We start from the raw sequence: 20614 nt of genomic DNA, 5'->3' as shown, positions 1-20614 counted from the left end.
ACGTCTTCATGGCTTCTCCTCGCACTGCCTTTAGGTCTTGACTCAAACACCCCCTCAGGAAGGCCTTCTCTGACTCCTTTAAAACTGAAGCCAAACCCCTCCTTGGTCACTTCCCTTCATTCTTCTTCCTTAGCACAGACACTACCCAACGAACTCCACATTTCACTTCTGTATCTTCCTAACTTCCCTCCCGTTGAAACGGAAGTTCCATGAGAGTAGGGATTTATGTCTCCTTTTCACAGTATCTCCCAGTGCCTAGAACTTTGCTGGTATATAGCAGGCCCTCAGATACATTTTTAATTAATAAATCCATGAACACCATTATGCTGCCTCAGTTTCTCATCTCACAGGACCTAAGGAGCTGTACCATAAGTGAAGTGACAAACTACCTAAAACCCAGCCAGGTTCCTGAGGTCAGTTTGCAGGTTTAGGGATTCTAGCCCCAGGATGACTGCTGACTTTGAGTTTAATGTGGATTTTAAAACATGACATTCTGAGGTTAGTAAGTCTGCAGGCTTCCATGTGAAGTAGTACTTTTTATTATACCAGCACCTAAGACTAATTTGGGACATCAGCAAATAGCTCCTCCTCTACCAATGGTCATACAGACTTTGGCCATAATTCCTCATCCACTATCTTTTTAGAATAGAAAAGGCCCAAATCAGATGTAAAGAGAAGCAGCCTTACATTTGGCTCTAGTTCTCTTTCTGTGCTTTTACTTCTATGGCCAGCTAAAACATTTTCTGCACCCCTATTGAATTAAAATTAAACAAGGGGAAGGTAGAGCATGTGCTTAGCATGCAGGAGGTTCTGGGGTTCAATCCCCAGTACCTCCATTAAATGAAATAAATCTAATTACCTCCTCGCAGAAAAAGAAAGCTTGGCAGCTGAGAGTGAAATAAAGAGAGATTAAAAAAAAAACTAACCAGAACATGGATGGGAGTAAAGATTATCATACTAAATGAAGTAAGTCAGACAGAGAAAAACAAATATCATATATCACTTACATGTGGAATCTAAAAATAATAATACAAATGAATTTATGAAACAAATAGACTCACATACATAGAAAACCAACTTATCGTTATCAAAGGGGAAATAGAGCAGAGAGATAAGTGAGGAATTTGGAATATTAACAGATACACACTACTATATACAAAATAAACAACAAAGAGCTACTGTAGAGCACAGGAAACTATATTCAGTACCTTGCAATAACCTAAAATGGAAAAGAATCTGAAAAAGGATATCTATATATATAACTGAATCACTTTGCTGTACACCTGAAACATTGTAAATCAACTGTACTTCAATTAAAAAAAACTAGAAGATAGACATCAGAGCTCTAAAGTCGCACTGTTCACTTTCAAGGTGGCTGTCCCCCTCCCACATATGTACAAACAATAGTAGGGTATGGAACGTCATCAGAGGCAAACATTTCACAAATTTGTATTTTGTTTCTGTCTTCAACATTTTTGACCCTGTGCTAATATATTCAGTACATGAAAACACACTACTGTGTTGAAAGTTTTTTTTAGGAAATTTTGACAGTATTTTTTTGTACAAAACTTTTTAAAAACAAAATTGTTAATTTCAATAAACACTGAAGATATTCAGTAAACACTGGGTATCACGTGCCAGACACTGAACTGGTGCTGTGAATACAGCTTTGCATGAACTGAGCAAAGGTGCAGATTCTCACAGAGCTTCCATGCTAGCAGTCTCTCTGAAGAGTGACAACAGACAAGAAAATGCAGGTAGGAATGCATTCTACAATGAAAATTTAGTAGGTTCGCGTGGCACAGGGATTAGAGGCTATGGGATGTGGAGCAATCAAGGAGGAAGGTTTCCTGAGAAGCTACTGTTTAAACAGAGACCCAGCTGACAAGAAGGGTCCTGCCAGGCGAGGCTTCCGGATGTGTTATGTCGGGCTAGGCTGAGGGAACAAAGAAGCCAAAAATTTCAATAATTTATTACAAAGTCTTCATCTTGCCTATGTTTTTGGCCCAAGACAAGTGTTCCTGGTTGGTAGGCAGCTCTCCTCCAGGCAGTATTCAGGAAACCAGGCTCTTCACATCTTGTAAGTCTGACATCCCCTTTGCTTCATCCTGTCTGGGGGGAGAAGAACCAGCATGCAGGCTCAGCTACTGCAGCCCAGAAGTGGACGGCTGTATTTCTGTTCACATTCCATTGGAGAGCACCTGATAACACAGCCATGCCCACTGCAAAGGAGGCTGGGGAATACAGTCTGGCACTGCCTGGCTACAGTGCTGTCTGTCCCTGTGGAGAGAACAGATTCTGGTGAACAGCTAGAGGCCTCTGTCACACTGGGGAAGAGCTTTCCCAGCAAAGGCCCTCAGAGGCACACACACTAGCTTGTTTGAGAAACAGAAGGTTTTAGGGGTGCTGGCACACACCAGTGGACAGATTAGGTGATGAGTCAGGGAGAGAGGCTGAATCAGATGTGCTGTGGCCTTGGAGGCCAGAGAAGAGGATGGACGTCACTCCAAATGCTATGACAGGAAGCTGAGGCTTTTACGTGGGGAGATTGAAAGGTATCCCAGTTTCACCAACCCATATTGCTGACTGGCCAGGAACGAGGAAAGAACTAGACGTTCAACATTTTAAAATAAGATCACCTGATTAGCGCTGCCTTGTTTTGGTTTACCCAGGCCTAGGGCTGCACTGAGTCTGCACTTGCAGGTGCCAGGGTGAAGGTGTGGGAACCTGGACCACTGCTGTTACATACCATCAGCCCCTCCTGTCTCCCCTTCTCAGATGGAGATCAGCTTCACAAGCCTGATGGCCAAGGAAATAATTACTCCCTCCTCTGGAAATGTACTATATTTGCCTCAAGTTGGGGGGAAGGAAGGAACTGACCTCCACTTTTTTTTTCTTCTTTTTTTTTTTTTTTTTAACAGTCTTGTCCAATTACCTCTTAAGGATGTGGCAGGAAGAAGCTGTCAGAGTTTTTTTTTTTCCCCCAATTTTTTTCCTCTTGAGGCAGTACACATTTTTAGAAAGAAAAGTAAAGGAGACACTGGGTGGGCCAGGTCCGTGGTATCTCCATGATCTTGCTTGCCTTCCCAACTTCTTCCCTTATCGGAGGGAGGTCAGCACTAAGAGACTTAGGTGAGGACAGTATTAAAAAAAAAAAATTTCCTGAGTCACTGATTTGGAAATGAAGACAGATTTGCCTAAGGCCCTACAGTGACTCAGTCGAGGCTTTTGACTCTTGATGCCTCAGAGTCTCATGCATTTTCCACGTGATCAGCAAAGTCTTGTGCAATAAATGAATACGTTTCAATTTTGAGCTTAAAAGACTCCCAATAACAGGATTAATAGGCACCTTGTTTTTTGTTTTTTTTTTTTTCTTTTTTCTTTGCCATGTTTTTAAAAGGCAAGGATGGATTCTATATTTGAGCTCTGATCAAGGGGCAATTATCGGCACATGAACACATACACTGGGCCCCCTCCCATTCCCTGCAAGAAGTCTTTCAAGACTAAAATGTCCCTCACTTCTCCCACCCACTCACATACCTATGCAAACTTTGGGAATTTGGTCGGCACTGAGACTGTAAATTCCTCCTGAATGTTTAAAAAGTTGGACCTGACCATTGCCCAATGCGTAAAGATAGAAACAATATGGCAGAAATGCCACCACCTTCTTGAATCACAGGTATACAGCCAAGTGATAATAACACCTGTTGAAGCTATCATGTGCCCAAATCACAGGTAGCCATTTATTGGAAGGTGGTGCCCAACAGAAGATGCTGCCCAGATAATGGTTTGCTATTAACAGCAGGGAGGAATCGTGAAGCTAGTTCATTCCACCTTGGGCTGAATGGATTCTCAACAGCTGGAGTTGCATCAGACAAGATGGGGCCTGTAGGCACCCTGCTCTGGGTGGAGTGGGAAGGGAGTGCTCCAAAGCTATTAGACTGGTCATTCAAGCCGGCTTTCCTCCTGCTTGTCACAAACACCTTTGGACACTAGGCTATTTCTTTCCTCTTTCAAAGTAGTGTGTCCTCTGTGATCAACCTTTTCTCTACCTGTCCAATGACTGCAGCCTCAATGCCCACCTGTCATTCTGCCCTCTTTCTGGCTCCACAGAGGCAGTTATCCCCTGTTTTCCTGAACTCAGTACTATTAAGAAAATACCCTGGTTTTAGAGATTTTGCTTCTTTCCCTGAAGAGTTAGACCACGCCCCTATAGAGTCACCTCCTAGAATATTATGAAGAAAGGTAAAGGCATCCTTGGCCCAGAAAAGGGTACACATGGTTTCTGGGCTCCACTATTTGCTATATGATTTTAGGCAAATTACCCTTATCCCTCATTTTTTTTTTCATCTGTACAAGAACTGTTGTTTGAGGATGCACGAGACGAATGTATGTAAGTTAGTTCAACTCACAGTTGGTATTCAGCGCTTACCATTATTGGTCATCGGCTTCGGTCCTGGGGTGGGAAGAGAATGCAGCCATGTTTCTGTAGTAGTTGTTCTCCTTTTCCTGACACATAATTTTGCCCCTTATCCAGTCACATAAAAACAAAAAATAGCTACTACCGTCTTTGGTCTCTCCTGGGGAAACTGAGGGATGGGGAGGTAACTTCTTGATGTGTACAGGGTGGGATCCATCTAGGATAATCTGCTCGATCACTGTTTCAGATCCATGCTGGGGTGACTAGGTCTGGGAGGCTAAGGGAGGGGTAGCCTGAGCAGAGAAGAAAGAAAACAGGGGAGCTGCAGCTGCGAATTGGGGTATCTTGAGAATAAAAAGGGTGACAATCATTTCACAATATACACGTATGTCGAATCACTATGTCGAAACTAATATAATGTTATACGTCAACTATATCTCAACTTTAAAAAAGAAGGAAAAAAATACAATGACAATATATTGACATTAAAAAAAGAATTAAAAGGAGGAACTAATGTATGTATCAGGAATATAATTATTTGGGGACCTAATGAGTAAGTGAGCCAGGTAGGCTTCAAAACATGGTGAATTGGGGAGGGCAGTGTTGGGGGATAAGGGGAATTGTTCTGTGGGTTTCTGGGCGGAGGCAATGGGGCCCTCGAGGTATGTGGACCAGCTGAAGAAGTGGGATGAGGGTGAGTTGGCGGCGGCTTCGGAACCGAAGGGGAAGCGAAGAGGGCGTGTTTTGGAGATGGGGAGGGGCACCAAGGAGCTGAAGTGGCCTGAAAGTTTAGGACTGGGCGGCGAGGGTGGGGTCTCTAGGCTGGGTCTCTGGGCTGAGAGCCGGGGTCTGAGCATTGAGGGGTCTCGGGGCTAAGGAAGAGGGGGCTACAGGTGGAGTCTGGGCCAAGGGGGTCTGCAGCTGGCAGGGGCGGGGTCTCCAGATTCCCGGGGTCTGAGGGGGCCTCCGGGATCCCCGGGCGCAGGCGGGCTCCAGGGTCTCCGAGAAGGGCCGAGGGACCCGGGTCTGTGGGCTGAGGGGGTCTGGGCCCGAGAGGGGCCTCGGGGCCCCGGCTCCGCGGGCGCGGCGCCGCGCGGCATCCCAGCCCGACCGCCGGCCTTGGCGCCGCCCCGCCTGACATCAGTTCCTGCCGCCGCCGCCGCCGCCGCCGCCGCCGCCGCCGCGCAGAGCCCCGCGGCCTCCTTCCCCGCCGGCCGCGCTCCGGAGCCGCCGGGCCGCGGCGGAGCGAGGGGCCGGGCGAGGCGAGGGCCGGGCGGCGGGCGCCGGGCCCCGCGGCCGGCACGACGGAGCCCCCGCACGGCCGGCGGCAGCGGTTGGCGGCGGCCCCGGGGCCCCGGCGCGGGAAGCGGCGGCGGCGGGGCGGCGGCGGCGGCGGCGGCGCCATGGAGCCACGGGAGGTGAAGGACCGGATCCTGGAGAACATCTCGCTGTCGGTGAAGAAGGTGAGCCCGTCCTGCCCACCCCCCGGCCCGGGCCTCGAGCCCAACCGGCCGGCCCAGCCCGACCCCCTGACCTCATCCAGCACCCACTCCCTCCCCAGGGTTGCTCTCCCGGGCCGGGGGGGTCCCTCCTGTCGCCGGGTCTCGGGACACCGCCCTTGCCCTTCGCGACCCCGGGGACCAGGAGCCGCCGGGAACCCCGGGCCGATGGAGGGGAAGCGGGGCGGCTCACGTGAGTGCCGCTGCCTCCAAGCTATTTTTAAAGAACAAAGTTGAGGTCAGCATCCTGGGAGCTTCCACAAGCCAGGCCCCGGGGCCCTGCGTCACTTAGAGGGGCCGCCACCTGCCAGGATAAACCATTGCCCCCCAAACCCCCGCCACTCTGAGGGGAGCAGCAGAAAAGCTCCCCTGCAGAGCATGCAGCGCATCCCTGGGCGGCATCACTGCATCCTGGATCTCCCCTGTGCTTGCATCTCCGGGAGTTGACAGTCAGGATGAGGGCCTGTGATAAGCAGCTTCCAGCCTTCTCAGTTCTGACTGACATTGCTTTTGGCCCTGGGAAGTTCCTTGAATAATCTTGTCCAAGGATGGCGGTTTTGAAGAGACTTATTTCAGAACTTTGATTGAGACTCTAAAGTACCTGGGGATTGCATTTTGGACAGTGACCTGCGACTTGGTGACACCACAATGTGTGGGGCTCCCAGCAGTAGAAATCAGTGCCCCAATTCCAGGTAGAGAAAAAATATAACCTGTAAGGGTATGTAACTGTATGTATGAGGAAATCAGCTTCTCTGAGAAAGGGTCCCGTGCCAGAAGGTATTCACATTCACTTAAAACCAAACCAGAAGTGACAGTCATGTGAGGAATACTGTTGGATTGTTTTCCCAATTTGAATTCCTGGTTCACCTAATAGTCTCAGAAACTGGGGTTGGTGGGAGGTTCATCAGATTAATTTAACTCAACAAACCAAAATGAAGAGAATTGATTAAATCAACCATTGTATGTCAATAATCGTGTCTCCCCCCCCCCCCCACTTAAATTCCTCAAAAGCAAGATAGGTAAGCAGTTTTACCTTTCATAAAGATTAGTGTGGCTTAAGAAAGAAAAGTAGATTCAAAATGCTTTTACTAAAACGTTTCTCTAAAAGCACAACTAAAAATGACATTGTGGACATGCGGCAAAAGTTCTGTTTATTTAGTTTTCCTGAGCTTTGCTAATGCAATGGTGTATTGTTTTTGCTTACTCAAGGAGTGTAGGATGAGTAAATACTTCATTTAAAAGCAATACATCTTTGGTAATGGAAGAGAAAGGAAGACTGCTGACATTTCTAATCTGATCTGGGCTGATTATGGCTTCAGGTGGGCAATGCATTTTGTCTTTGGATTCCAATGTATAAGTAAATGGGGAAAGTCTGAGTAGAAAGGGAGTAGATATGGGTACTCTGTCATGTGTGTAAGCACGGGTCTTTTGAGGGCAGCGATCCACTCTGTAAATCAGGCTGCAATTGATGAAGGAGTTGGATGTGCTTGACGAGACTCTTATCATTGTATGCATTTGGACAGCATGTTTTATTGAGCTGTAATGTATGCCAGAAGATATAAGTCACGTGCTAGAAACTAGAAACCCATCCCTGGGTGCATCACAACCAAAGGCATGACTAGCATTGTGGTTAAGAACATGGATCCTGGAGTTTGGCTGCCTGGGTTGCATCCCTGCCCTGCCAATGAATAACCCTGTAACCTTGAATAGATTCCTTACTCTCCATGCCTCAGTTTTCTTTTCTGTAAAGCAGGGATGAAATTAGGGTTGTTGTGAAGATTTAATGAGAGTATGTATGTAGAGTGTTCAGCATGATGCTTGACCAAATCTTAATAAGTTGTCTTAGTCTGTTTGGGCTGCTGTAACAAACCATCATAGGCTGGGTGGCTTGTAAACAATATAAATTCGTCACAGTTCTGAAGGCTGGAATGCTGAAAACATTGACTCCCAGCATGGTTGGGTTCTGGTGAGGCCCTTCTTCCAGGCTGCAGACTGCTGACTTCTCCCTGTGTCCTCACATGGGAGAAGGGGGTGAGGGAGCTCTCCTGGGTCTCTTTTATAAGGGCACTAATCCCATTCACAAGGACAGCACCCTCATGATCTAATTACCTCCCAAAGGCCCCACCTCCTAATGTCATCACATTGGTGGGGGTAGGGGGGTTAGGATTTCAACATACGAATCTGGGGAGGACACAAACATTGGGTCTGTTGAGTAAGTGATCACTTTTTCTGTTTGTTTGTGGTAGAGCCGATTCTTCACTTTTACAAGGTCTGAAGATGGCTTAAGGCCTCACCACCTAAATGTTGTTATATACCATTTGGACTCATCAGCCACCTCCTTTGTATATTGTGTTTCAGAGAACTGTTTGTTTTATGATTTTCACATCATGAAGGGCATTTCGTTTTCCAAATCAGAGTATCTGCTTCCAATAGGAGTCAGTTAGCTGGGCTACAGTAGTAGGCTTTGAGGGCCAGCAGTCTTGGGGTCAGGTTTATCCTTGAATACCAGTCTCACTGAAATTTGTGAGAGTTCCTTCACCTTCTTCTTCCATCCTACTACTAATAAATGGTCAAACTGATCCTTTTATAAGGATGTTGCATGAAGAAAATGAGATGTGGATTTCTGCATAAAAAGATCCATGTTATCAGCAATGTTTGCAAAGAATATTTTAGAAATTTTTTTCTTCTTGAAGTATAGTTGATTTACAGTGTTAGATTAGAATTCTTTATTGAAATAGAATATACCTACAGAAAATAGAATGTACCGACCTTCCCAAGTATACAGTTGAATGAACTCTCACAAAGTGAGCACAGCCGCACATCCAGTACCCAGAGTGAGAAATGAACACAGCCATGATCCCAGAAGCACCCCCTTGTTCCCCTCCCGGAAACTGTACCCCCGAGTGCAACCACTCTCCCTCAGCACCGTCACAGAGTTCAGCTATTTTCAGACCTAGACTTTGTGATGCTGAACGTGCTGTAACACCAGAGAGGTGCAGCAGCTGATCCAGGGAACCTGGTTGTGCAATGAAGGCAGGATTCCTGGGGGTTAGAGAGAATCGGAGGGGTAATAGTTAGCACAGTTAAATGGAAATGATAATAATGAAAAGCCAGTTCCATCTGTTCTGGAAAAGGAATGAGTGTCGGAAACATCCCAGGTGCAGATAATAAAGCTTGTGGTTGCTGATTTGTTAATAGGTGACGAGAGACATCCAAGCCAAAGAGAGTGTTGGCATTTTAAATTGGCATGTGTTTCTACTAAATAACATCTCCCCTACTGGCGGGAAGGCAGTGGTTTTCATGAGTTTTGATTTTGAGGAGCGTGTCTGTTGTGTACGCTTGCAGTATGAGCAAAGCCTCTGTGCTGTAGAAGGCAACCTCTCCCCTCCAACAATTCATATATTGGTTGGAGGAAGAATTAAATCACCAGGGCAAGGAAGAGCCCTTAGAGAAGGTGGGCTTAACTGAGTCTTAACAAATCGGTAGAATTCAGAGAAAGAGAAGGAGGCATTTAAGATGGAACGAACAGCCTTAAACACCCCCAGGGCAGTGGAGACTTCCGAGGACAGCGAGGAGACAGACCAGCCTCAAGAGTGCTGGGGGTTCTGCTAGGTGTGGCTGATAGTGCCCCCCATGGAAGCTTTACAGCTTGGGAGACACAAGTGCAGGCTTCAGAGGTGCACAGACCCGGCTCTGGCCTGGAATTTGGGGTTTGTCACTGACCGTGTTGACCCTGGCAAATCACTGGACCTCAATTGACCTCAGCAGTTAGACCCTACTCACAGTTGTAACCAGAATTAAATTACAGGAGATAATAGACTCAAAGCACTGAGCACAATATCTCATGCATAACAAAGCCTGAAGAAGATTTTAGCTACCTTGGTCCTTGCGGGAGTCTGTGTGAAGCCCGTGGTTTTCTCTTGGGCGGTTTTCAAAGTCTTAACTCTACACTTCTCTGTTTCTTCAAGCTCAGGGTTTGTCAGACTTTTTCTTCAAAGGTCAGATGGTAGATGTTTTCCGCCCATGTGGTCTTTGTCGAAACTCTCCAGTTCTGCTCTTACAGCTCAGAAGCAACCACGGACAATCCACGCACATACGAGCGTGTCTCTATACCAGTAAACCTTTGCTTATGTAAACAGGCAGCAGGCTGGATCTGGCCTGGAGCTACTTTGTATTTGCACACACAAAAGTCCTCCCCACCAGAGGCTAGGGATGCTTTCAGAGAAACTGGTGTGGTGGCTGGTCCCATAGTTAACAAAATCTCTATTGTAACTGGGTTTTTGCACTGTGTCAAGCTTGTGGAATAAATACGGACACTCGTAAATACCCCATATGCCCACGCATCTTGTTTTTCAAAAACATTTACTAATCACCTACCTTATGTCCCCACTGCCCTAGACCCTGAAAGGGTTGTAGTGGGCAAGGCAGATAAGATCTCTGGAGTGGATATTCCACTAGGAGGAGAGAGCCAGCAGTTAGCAGACAAACCAATACAAAGACACGGAGGTTGTGATGAGTCCTGAGGGCTTCAGGTAGGATCCTGTGGGCTGGCTGGGAGTTTGCTGCCGGCGAGGTGGTCAGGGAAGACCCATCTAAAGAGGTGGATGGCCTTGCTTCCAGCAAGGGACACTGACTCGGATAAGAGAGTGAGACGTTGGTCTAAGAAAATGAGTAGTTGTTTTAAAGAATACGCAAGTAGCTCAGAAGTATTTAAAATAAATAGTAGGTGGGCCTGTCCTCCATCTCCTCAGCCCCAATTTGGATCCCCTTAAACGGGACAAATAAATGGATTTGAGTAAAGTCACCATCCTTCAGGGAATGTTCCCAGGTCAGGTTGTGACAGCCTTCTCTCACAGAGGACAACCCAGGTCCCCACCGCACGCCCTGCGTTGGGCGGGGGTCCCCAGGCGGGGGTCCCCAGTCGGGGTCTGCTGGTTTGGGAGCTGCAGCTGTCCAGCCTCGCCTGTCAGTGCAGCTGGAGAGGCTGGCTCGGCGGGTGGACTTTTCTGCCACTATTCCACTCCTCCAGAGAGGTTAGATCTGCCAGAACATTAAAAATGAGCTAGGGCAGCTCATTCCCAGAGAGGGCCCGGTAGTTAAAGATATGTGGGGATCACATCGACCATTTGGTTTCAATCAATAGTTTTGTTCTCTTGGCTTCATGGAGAAACTCTTAAGAGTTTTAAAATCTTAAGCGTTCTGAAAATCCCTAATGACCCCAGTCACCCGGGCAAAGATCTCAAGAAAATAATAAATACACACACTTTATAAACCGAAGTGCTGAGGGCTGGGGGGCTCTCCTTGTCCCACTCCCAGGCCCCGTGTCTTGATGTCGGCAGGAGCTATTTCTGTGCCCCTTTCTCCTTTCACAGAGCAGAGGCTACCTGGTCCGGGATGTGGGGCGCCAAGAGGCCCGGGGGGGAACCATATAAGAGCACCTGACCCCATGAGTGCCCCACCCAGGCCCAGCATGAGATGCTGGTGAAGTGGGAACTACTTTTTCTGAGCCCCGCCTATTCAGTCTTTTTGTTGTTTGTTTTTTTTTTTGCGGGGCTGGGGTAGGGAAGGAGGTAGTTTGGTTTATTTATTTTTAGAGGAGGTACTGGAGATTGAACCCAGGATCTCCTGCATGCTAAGCACGCCCTCTATCATTTGAGCTATACCTTCCCCCATTCAGTTTTAATATAGTTCTCCTTTTACAAGATGTTTCTCCAACATTAGGGCTCTGTTTGCAGCCTCGTGATATTGTGATCCTTTCTGCCCCATCACAGAGCACCCTGGGCCAGGCAGAAACAGGTCTCCATCCAGCAGCGGCAGGCCCCTGTTCAGTTGGAGGGGCTCCGGCCATCTTTCTATAGTCACAGCTGACACTCCAGAGTGTCAGATGGAGCAGTGGCGATTCCTAGGGCTCCCCCTCAAAACTTATCCAGCTGGAGCCCATTGTGAAAAGAAATTCCCCTCAAAATTGAAAGCCTACTGCTAACAGACAAAAATGACAGGTCTGAAAGCAAATGTTGAGTGAGGGCTGGAGTGGGCAAGACGTGTTCCAGTGTGGAAAGAAAGGAGCCGGTATTCGGGACACGAGCAACGTGAGAGGAGGAGGATGCGATGGCAGGGGCCGGGGTTCCTGGGTGGGTCATTCTCCCCCCTCGAGTGTTCAGCGCTCATCTTGGCTGTCAGAAATCACCACCGCGGGGAGAAGAGTCAGGTGCCGCTGAGGCTGGGGTGCCCTCACCTCCAAGGACAGCAGTGGGCCTTTCCCCCCTTAACATAAAAAGCTCTCCCGGGTGACCTCACTGCTGATGGAGCAGACTTCTCAGCCTGCGACCTGGGACCCCGCAGTGCAGGGAGGTGGAGTGAGCCACTCTGGGCCCAGAGCTGTTCTCCTCGGGGTCTACACCAGGCAGCAGGGCTGGCTGGTTTGGGTGAATGTTCCTTTCCAGCCCTCTCCTCCCCCTCATTGCTGCTTGCTTACTGTGTGGACGTCCTCAAACTTCTGTTTGAGGCAGGAGAATAAGGACAATTTCTGGGAGAGCCCATTCGGCTGGAGCTGAAAGTTAGGTCATTGACTTGTTGGTTATTGTAACCACCCAGGGTGCTGAGAGCTTCTCTGTCTTCCTAGCAGAGCAGCTGGCCCCGCCACACAGACATTCTCCTGTCTTATGTATTTGTAATTCATCTTTTTTTCCTTTTGCTTCTGAGTATTTACAAACATTATAGAAATACATAAGGAGGAAATACTCGTTTCCTATAGTCTCCCCTCCTCCCTGAATAACTTTACTTAATAGTTGGAACCAAAAGATTCTAAGAATCCCAGTAACATGTAAGAACAAGGAAAGGACTAACAGATTTGAAACCCACAGAAGTCGCCAAACTCAATTTTTGTGAGTAATCAGCCTCAGTTCACGGTTTCACCCTCAGTTCTTTATTTTTGGTGTTGCAGACTACTGAGGCATGAAGCGTCTAGACACACTGATGGGAAGCGGAGTGATCATGATACCAGAGCCATCCTTCTGTTAGTGCATTCAGCACCTGCTGTTTACACACGTTTCCTCAGTCAGGCTCACAACAGACCTGCAGGATAGATCATGACCCCTATTTAATATATGAGGGACGTGAGGTTTAGAGAAGTAACTTGCCCAAGAGTATAATGTTCAAAAGGGGCAGAGCTGGACTTGAACCATACTTCTGGCTCTTGCTCTTTTTATTTCTCTGAGCCTTTTCCATCTCCATCATGCCTGTCTTGAAATTATAAAAGATAATCCATCCCTGCAAGGTCAATCCCCACAAGGTCCCCTACAAGGTCAATCTTGTGGGCCAGTCCTCTATAAATCCACCTGTTCATTTAACAAATATTTGTTGAGTGACTCCGTTGTGCTAAGCAGTCTTCTGGTCACTGGGAATCAGCAGTGGACAGGGCCCACCAAGCCCCGGCCCCTTCGGGGCTTACACTCTAGAAGGGGAGACAGACACTGAACAGATCACAGTAGCTCAGGTGTGTGCCCTCCCTAATGTCCTTTGATAACCGTTATGAATTTATAATCCATGGAGTTCCTGGCATGCTTCCTAACCCTGTATTTACATCTCCAAAGTCTCTGACCGTATTACACAGGGCTTAGAAAGAGGCAAGGGTGCCCTCCGAACCTAAGGTCATGATTTAGACAGTGACTCGATGACCATTTTCCTTAGCAACGATATGATTGTCTGGGTAGGGGAAGTATTCATGAGGTCATGTTGCAGGTACAGCAGAGGAAAAGGGAAGTGAAAGATGAACACAGAACCAGCAAAGGCTCCTGGGCTTTGAAAGACTGATTGAAAAGAGGCTTTGAAAAACTCCCTTCCTCCCCCAGCCGATGCCACACACAGCACTGGATGTGAGCTCAGAAAGCAGCAGGGTTTCTGCCAGCTCCGGCTTCCATTGCGGTTTGAGTGCGGACTAGAATCATGTGCGTCATGTTCTTTTAGGCCGTTGGTTGGTTCCAAGGCCTCTAATGTTTGTCTAGGAACCTCCTGGGAGAGCCTCTGACCATTTTCCCCTCCACTCAGAAAGGAGTCCTTGGTCCTGCATCAGAGGTCAACCCTGTGCTGAGTTCAGAGACAGAACAACCGTAGTTCCTTGGGGTTGGGGCACTCCCTGCCAGGAGGGAGGAGCCTTTAACTGCTTTTGGAAACCATATTCTGTCAAATTACCCAAGAGATCTGTGTCCAGTTAGGCCAGTCCCTTCCTGCTATCATTGTTCCAACGCCCCCAAGGAAAGCACAAAGAAATGAAATCCATGGGTAATTCAAGTGCCTGCTTTTTTCCGCTTCCCCTCCACCCCCACATATCTTTCAACAGAGCAGCCAATAAAGCCGAGAGCCTGCCAACTCCAGCAAAGGGGCTAATGAGCAGTGATTGGAAAGTGAGAAAGAAAGCTGTATAATTGGATGTGTTTAATGGCAAATGAATGGTTAAGAAGCATTGATTTCATTCAACTTGCTTAAGGAACAGGGCAGACCCACGATACACAAACAGTATACCCTTTATGGCGACCTCTGTGCGGGGCTGCCAGTCAGTTCCGGGATGCCACCCAGACTGGGCTCAAGCCCCTCCCAAGCAGGGACGTTGGCTGAAGGACAGTGTTTTTCGTGCCCACTGAGAAGTCAGGCTCGTCATTTCCGAAGCACAGGATCTCTGGTTCCTGTGCGGGGGTGATGTCTGAGGTCTGTCGCCCTGTAACCTGCTGTAACTATTCTCCAGGCTAAGGTGGGGTGGGATCTCAGGTTAGGGATTTTTAAATTAGGAGAATGAGTCAGAAGCATTGCAGTTGCTGGGGCTGGTGGAGCAGTGGATACCAGTGGGCGGAAGCCTCTGTTGACACTCTCATGTTGTCTAGAACAAAGTGTCTGGGACACTCCTGACACTGTCCTCCCAGCTTCCAATCAACAGGACCCTGGGAATGGCCCAAGAGCCCCACTGCTCTACCCGCCTCAGCAAGACGCTGGGATGAGCACTTCCCAGATGGTCACAGCAGGTGCCCCTCGTGCCCAGGGCAGGTGGAAGCAGAAGGGGCTCCAGGAATCGCTACCTCTGTGGTGTCTGAACACACCTGGATGCAGAAGGACCGCTGGACAAAGCCAGGAGGTGCGGGAAGCATCTTCACCTCCCTGGCCCCAGTCTCCCTGCCTGCAGGATGAGGGTTCTGGCTGAGTGATTCTTTTTCTGATTTTCAGCGCATTTAGTAGTTAAAGGTCCATTCACCAATAGCCTCTCTCTTGCTCACTCTGATTCTCCCTGCCCCCACCCTCCTGAATGAGAGGCTCCAGGAAACTCTGTTTTGTAATCAGGGGATTTCTCAGGGTTCTTCTGCCCTTAGATTCTGAAATTCTTCATCCTGGCCAGCACCCAGCCTTATTTTCAATTCCAATGGAGAGTCTCTCCAGAAATGCTGTTGGCAGTGGCTTTCTGTTCCTTGGATGGTGTAAAACAGGCATTATTGTTTTTAAGAAGCTTTTCTGAGACTGAGAAGACCTCAGCCTGCCTGCCTTATTTGTGTATTTCTTTATTTGTTTACATTTATCTTTGAGGGGTTGGATGATGAGCACTGGCCTTCTCTTCAAATTCTTGAGAGGCTGTGCCTGAGGCCAGCACACACTGCTGGTGCAGGATCAGGGCGGGGAAATTGTTTTGGTGGCCATACCACCCCTTCTCCAGCCATCTCTGCCCTGGACGAGCCCTGCTAGGGTCCCTCTTCCTGGGGGCATCCAGGCTTCCAGGTCTGGGGACATCTTGGCCCCGAAGGCAATAAATGGTGTCACACAGCTGGACCTCTGCCTGTCCTCGGAGAGTCTACCTCGGAGAGAAGGGTGGGTGTCTGTGAGGACCACTGGCAGGGCCAACAGAGCTCTCTCACTTCCGGCTGACTCCTCCCTCGCCCTTGGTGCATCTGCAGGTGCAGCAATGAGAGGCAGCCAGAGACGAGTTGTCCGGCGGGTCCTGCAGCTCAGGGTGGCTCTGAGTTTGAGTTGAGCTCATATGACTGGGGCCATCATTGATTTAATTTGTAAAAGAGGCACTTGGAGGTCAGGAGTCAGTCCACCTTCCCTTCAGTGGAGGTCTCTTCTGCTTCTGGATTTCTCCTTCCTAGACCTGGACTGAGGAGGCTGTTCTAAACATTCTGTCCTCTAAACACATCTGGTCTCCCTGGAGCCAACAGGGTGGCTGCTGTTGCCTGGCGACCTCCTCCCCGGGCAGCGGGAGAGTCTCCTGTGTTAGAAGTCTGTGCCCTCTGTGTGCCGAGCAGGAAGGAGCAGGCCCAGCAGCGAGCCCCGCGGTGATCGGGCAGTTCACACAACGCATCTGACAGGTCTGGGTCTGCCAGCCTTGCAGACTCTCCTGCCATTGTTGGGGCAGGGATTTTTATCCTGCTCTGTAAACATAGGAGTGGGGACCCCCCCCCATGGCCCTCCCCCAAGTGCAGCCTGTGAGTAACTTAGCAGAGTGAGATTCCAGATCCCGCATCTGTTTGCTGGGCAGCATCACGGCCTCTTTGGCCTTGACTGACCAGGGAGAAGGAAAGGGGGGCACCTGCAACTGTCTTATTTTCAATCAGCCATTTATCATCTTTCACAGCTGCCTTTCAGTTACCTATTAGGGACCAATCTGGAAGGATTTCTTGGTACCGACTGTAGAACTAGAAATTGTTTTGTGGCTATGTGTCTGTGAGAGACGAGACAGCGAGGGCCGGGCTGTCGCAGCTCAGAGCAGAGAGTGGGACTGACCCTAATTAAAATGCTCTGAGTCAGGCATTTCTTGGCTTGCTGGAGTGTGCCACCCACATGTCCCCACAGCCACAGGGTCTGGCACAGTCCCGTGACGGCCAGTCTTCCCAGAATGCCCAGTTGGGAGCACCAGCCTCCTGGCCACAAGAGTCTGGGGTGGACTGATCCCAGCCCTTCCTGGCCCGGGTGCCTGAGCGAGCCTGGAGATTCAGGGGCAGGGACAGAGAGCAGCTTAGCCATCCAGGGTGTGGTCTGGGAACACGACTTTGAGACCAGGCCTGAGCTAAAGGACTCTAGAGAAACCATGGCTTAAAAAAAAAGAAATTACTTTAAACTTTATTCTCTCTTTTCATTCTCAGCTGACCTTGCTTATTTTCAAATCTTCCAGTGAGAATTTTTTCATCTTCTACCATCAAGCACACAGCCCACCTGGGCTCCCGCCTGTGGCCACCTCTCCCCTGGGGAGCGGATCCCACCCCATCTTTCCTGTTCAAGGACTTGGCTCCTTTACTTCACTCCCATTTTCTTGCCACCCTTTGGGCAAAACTGGTCAAAGGATTTTTCTGAGTTGTTTGCTCCTCTTTTTTCCCTCCTTCCTTGCTTCCTTCTTCTTCCTCTTCTTTTCTCTCTCCTAACCAAAAATGGGCAGTCAGGTGTGCTGACGCCCCACACACGGCTCTTACCATCTCGTGGACTGTTTGTCAGCTCTACCACTAGCCTTCCATTATTTCAATGCAGATCCCAGACATTCATAAATTTTTCAGTAAGTGTGGCTCAGCGACGAGGATTCTCTTTGCACATAACCCAATGCCACCCTTCCACCTTAAATGTAACAGCAATTTTTCCTGTATCATCAAACATCTACTGAGTTTTCAAGTTCTAATTGCCTCATCAATGTCAGTTTAAAAATGCCTCATTTGCTTGAAACAGGACCCAGACAAGCGCCGAGTCTCCGTGGCAGACCGCTGCCAGGCTTTCATCCCTACCTCCTCCCCCAGATTGCTTTCGTCAAGGTTCCCAGCCCCGCCCTCTATGTGGGAACATGACCCTGATGGACTGATCATTCCCTCCCTTTGCAGACTGTCTTCACTTGGCTCCTGGAACACACACGCCCGATTTTCCACCTGCCTCACTGGCTGTGCCTTCTCAGCCTCCAGCAGTGGTCCTCAGCCCTGGCTGGGCATTGGAATTGTCTGGGGAGTATTAAAAAGAAACTCTGGCTCCTGGGCCCCGCCTCCAGAGTCTCTGCTCAGGTTGACCTGGGCCTGTTGTGCAGATTCGGAGAGGACCCCGGTCTGACATTGGAGTGCCCTGGCTCAGTGTTCAGATACTCCTCTTTCTGCACTCCCAGGGTGATCTGATCCAATTCCACAGCTTTAAATACTGTCCACAGGCTGGTGGCCCTGACCTCTCTCTGAACTCCAGACGCATTTATACAGCTGTCTCCTTGACATCTCCACTTAGATATCTGATAGGTATTTTGAACTTACCATGGTCAGTGCAGAGCTCTACCTGATCTGGCACTGCCATTCAGTTGCTCAGACCAAAAACCTTAGAATCATCCTGGGCACCTTCCTTTCTCTCCTGCCCAACATCTAATCCATCAGTAAATCCCTGGGGCACCACCTGCAGAATAGATCTTAAACCCGACCTTTTCTAGCTTCCACCACTGCAGGCAGCTCCAAGCCCCCATTATCCATCCACACTGGTGATCGCCTCCCAGCCAGTCTCTCTGCCTCCACCTTGGCTTTCCGCAGTCTGTGCATACACCACACAGAAGCTATAGCAGCCTTGTAACATATGTATTGGATTATACTCTTTGCCACCAGAATGTAAGTTTTACAAGGGCAAGGACTTCTGTATAAGAATAGCATTAATGTATACATGTAATGTGCTTAGTAAATATTTGTTTTGTTTTGGGGTTTTTTGGAGGGAGTGGTAATTAGGTTTATTTGTTTGTTTACTTATTTTTAATGGAGATACAAGGGATTGAACCCAGGACCTCATGCATGCTAGGCATGCTCTCTACCACTGAGCTATACCCTCCCCACAAATATTTGTTGAAATATATTAATCCTTAAGGCTCAAGCCTCCTCTTCTCGCCGCTGCTGAGCTGAGCGTTGGGTAGGAGACATCCCAGCCTGTGACAGGTGTGCATTCTTTGCCACCTCTGCTCAAGGCTCTAGACCAGAGGCCAGCAAACTTCTTCTGTAAAGAGCCAGACAGTAAACATTTTCAGCTCTGCAGGCCGTTCAGTCTCCGCACAGCTGCTCAGCCCCGCCATCGCAGTGCAGAGCAGCCTTAGATAACACAAACCGACCGGGTGTGGCTGTGTCCTGAAAAAACTCTATTTACAAAAATAGGAGGCGGACCCACTGACCATCGTTTGCTGATCCCTGCTCTAGACTCCTGCTAATTCTGAATTTTTTCACCTTTTCCTCAAATATTCACAAGCAGAAAGGAAACACTCAAAACCACTTGGCAACCTGATCAGCAGGATGGATTTCTTCCCATAAGTGGGGAAGCTCCTCCTCCTGGAGCTCCTGTGGCTTGTGTTAACCAAACAGTCCACTTCCTCACTGCCGGGAAGATGCCAGCCTGGGGCACAGGGATGGAGAGAGCAGGCAGCCATTTCTTAGAGAAGCCACACCGGCCCTTCTCCTCCACCCATCTTCCAAGATGCAGAGCTGCAGGAGGCACTGGGCTCATATCCACCATGGGCTTTTTAGTTCTTGTGACTTAAAGAAGAGGGGACCGCATTTCACCTTCTTGGGTTCTCCTACAATGCATTAGAACAGAATATAACATTTTATACGCAGCATTCATTCAGGGATCTTGAACCAACGTTAGATGAAAAGACCTGGATTTTAAATCTGCCTCTGCCACTCACTAGCCCTGTGACCTACTTGATGGGGTTGCTGTGATGGTTAAGTAGTGTGTGTGGAGTGCGTCATCACCATCATCGTCATGGTCACTAACATTTATTAAGTGTTTTCATGGTATTATGCACTTTGATAAATACAGTGCAAGTATTATCCGGACCCTCACCACAACCTCTAGGGCTGCAGATGAGGAAGCTGAGTTTAGAGAGGTTAAAGAACTTGCCCACATTCAAATCCAAGCTGTCTGCCCCCAGAATCCACGCTCTGAATTACTCTGCCGCCTTGCTAGTGCACATGACAAGTGCTCAGTGAAATGATGGCTCTAATGATAGCTGGTATTAGCAACTCCAGCAGGTCTAGTGTGTAACCGAAGAGTGATTTGGAGTAAACTTTGGTAATGGTGCTTCCAGGCAGAGTTATGTTTGTTCATTGTCCTCATTGCATTAATTCGGTTGCTCAGAGGCCCTCAGATGAGGCCCGGTTTTTGCTCTCCTCCCACTTCCAGAGCCTGCGATGCGGGGAGTGGCTCCAGCGGCTGCCTCTCTGCTGTGGAGGGAGACTCCGGCTGTCCACCTGTGTAGCTGTCTTTCTGACCAGCCCCCTCAGTGTGAGCTCAGGCTGTTGCCAGAGCTTCTGAAGTTCTTCATCACTGACTCAGAGACATTCCCTTTCTTCTTCCTGCTCCTCCGAGAAAGTATGCTGGGTTGTCGATTGATTCCAGATCTTATTCTCCTAGATAATGGAAAAATTTTATCAACCTGATGTAATAAAAGAGTGGTTAAAGAATAGGCTTTGGAACCACCTGCTAGTGAGCTCGTGAACGCAGTATGAGTTCTTGAGAGCGGAGAGTATCACTGAGTGTTCTTTGCACTTCAGCTTACTTTTAGCTAAGGGCTGTGTCATTGGTTTGACTAAGACTGTTATTCTTTTTGTTTATTTATTTATTTGGCATATAATTAACTTATTATATTATTTCAGGTGATTCAGCATTTCTCTTCATTACAAAAAAGGTCACCACAGTAGGTTTAGTTACCACCGTCACCATACAAAGT

The 20614-nt window shown here is 48.5% G+C and overlaps 1 protein-coding gene across 3 annotated transcripts in view; it reads left to right on the top strand.

The window, feature by feature from the left end:
• Positions 1-5740: 5740 nt before the first annotated feature.
• The window catches only part of PLEKHM2 (pleckstrin homology and RUN domain containing M2), a 34523-nt gene continuing 19649 nt past the window's right edge, over positions 5741-20614 (top strand). For 2 of the 3 annotated variants that reach the window (XR_010383968.1, XM_064494035.1), the window contains exon 1: positions 5765-5883. Coding sequence is in view for 2 of the 3 variants with exons in the window: in XM_064494035.1 (XP_064350105.1) it covers positions 5824-5883 (60 nt within the window). In the remaining variant the exon portion in view is untranslated. Of the gene's footprint in view, positions 5884-20614 lie in introns of all 3 variants that reach the window. The other variant, XM_031464123.2, reaches the window with a different exon arrangement.

The sequence above is a fragment of the Camelus dromedarius genome, chromosome 14, assembly GCF_036321535.1.
Source record: "Camelus dromedarius isolate mCamDro1 chromosome 14, mCamDro1.pat, whole genome shotgun sequence".
NCBI classification, from domain to species: domain Eukaryota; kingdom Metazoa; phylum Chordata; class Mammalia; order Artiodactyla; family Camelidae; genus Camelus; species Camelus dromedarius.
This window is presented reverse-complemented; position numbering and strand designations above follow the sequence as displayed.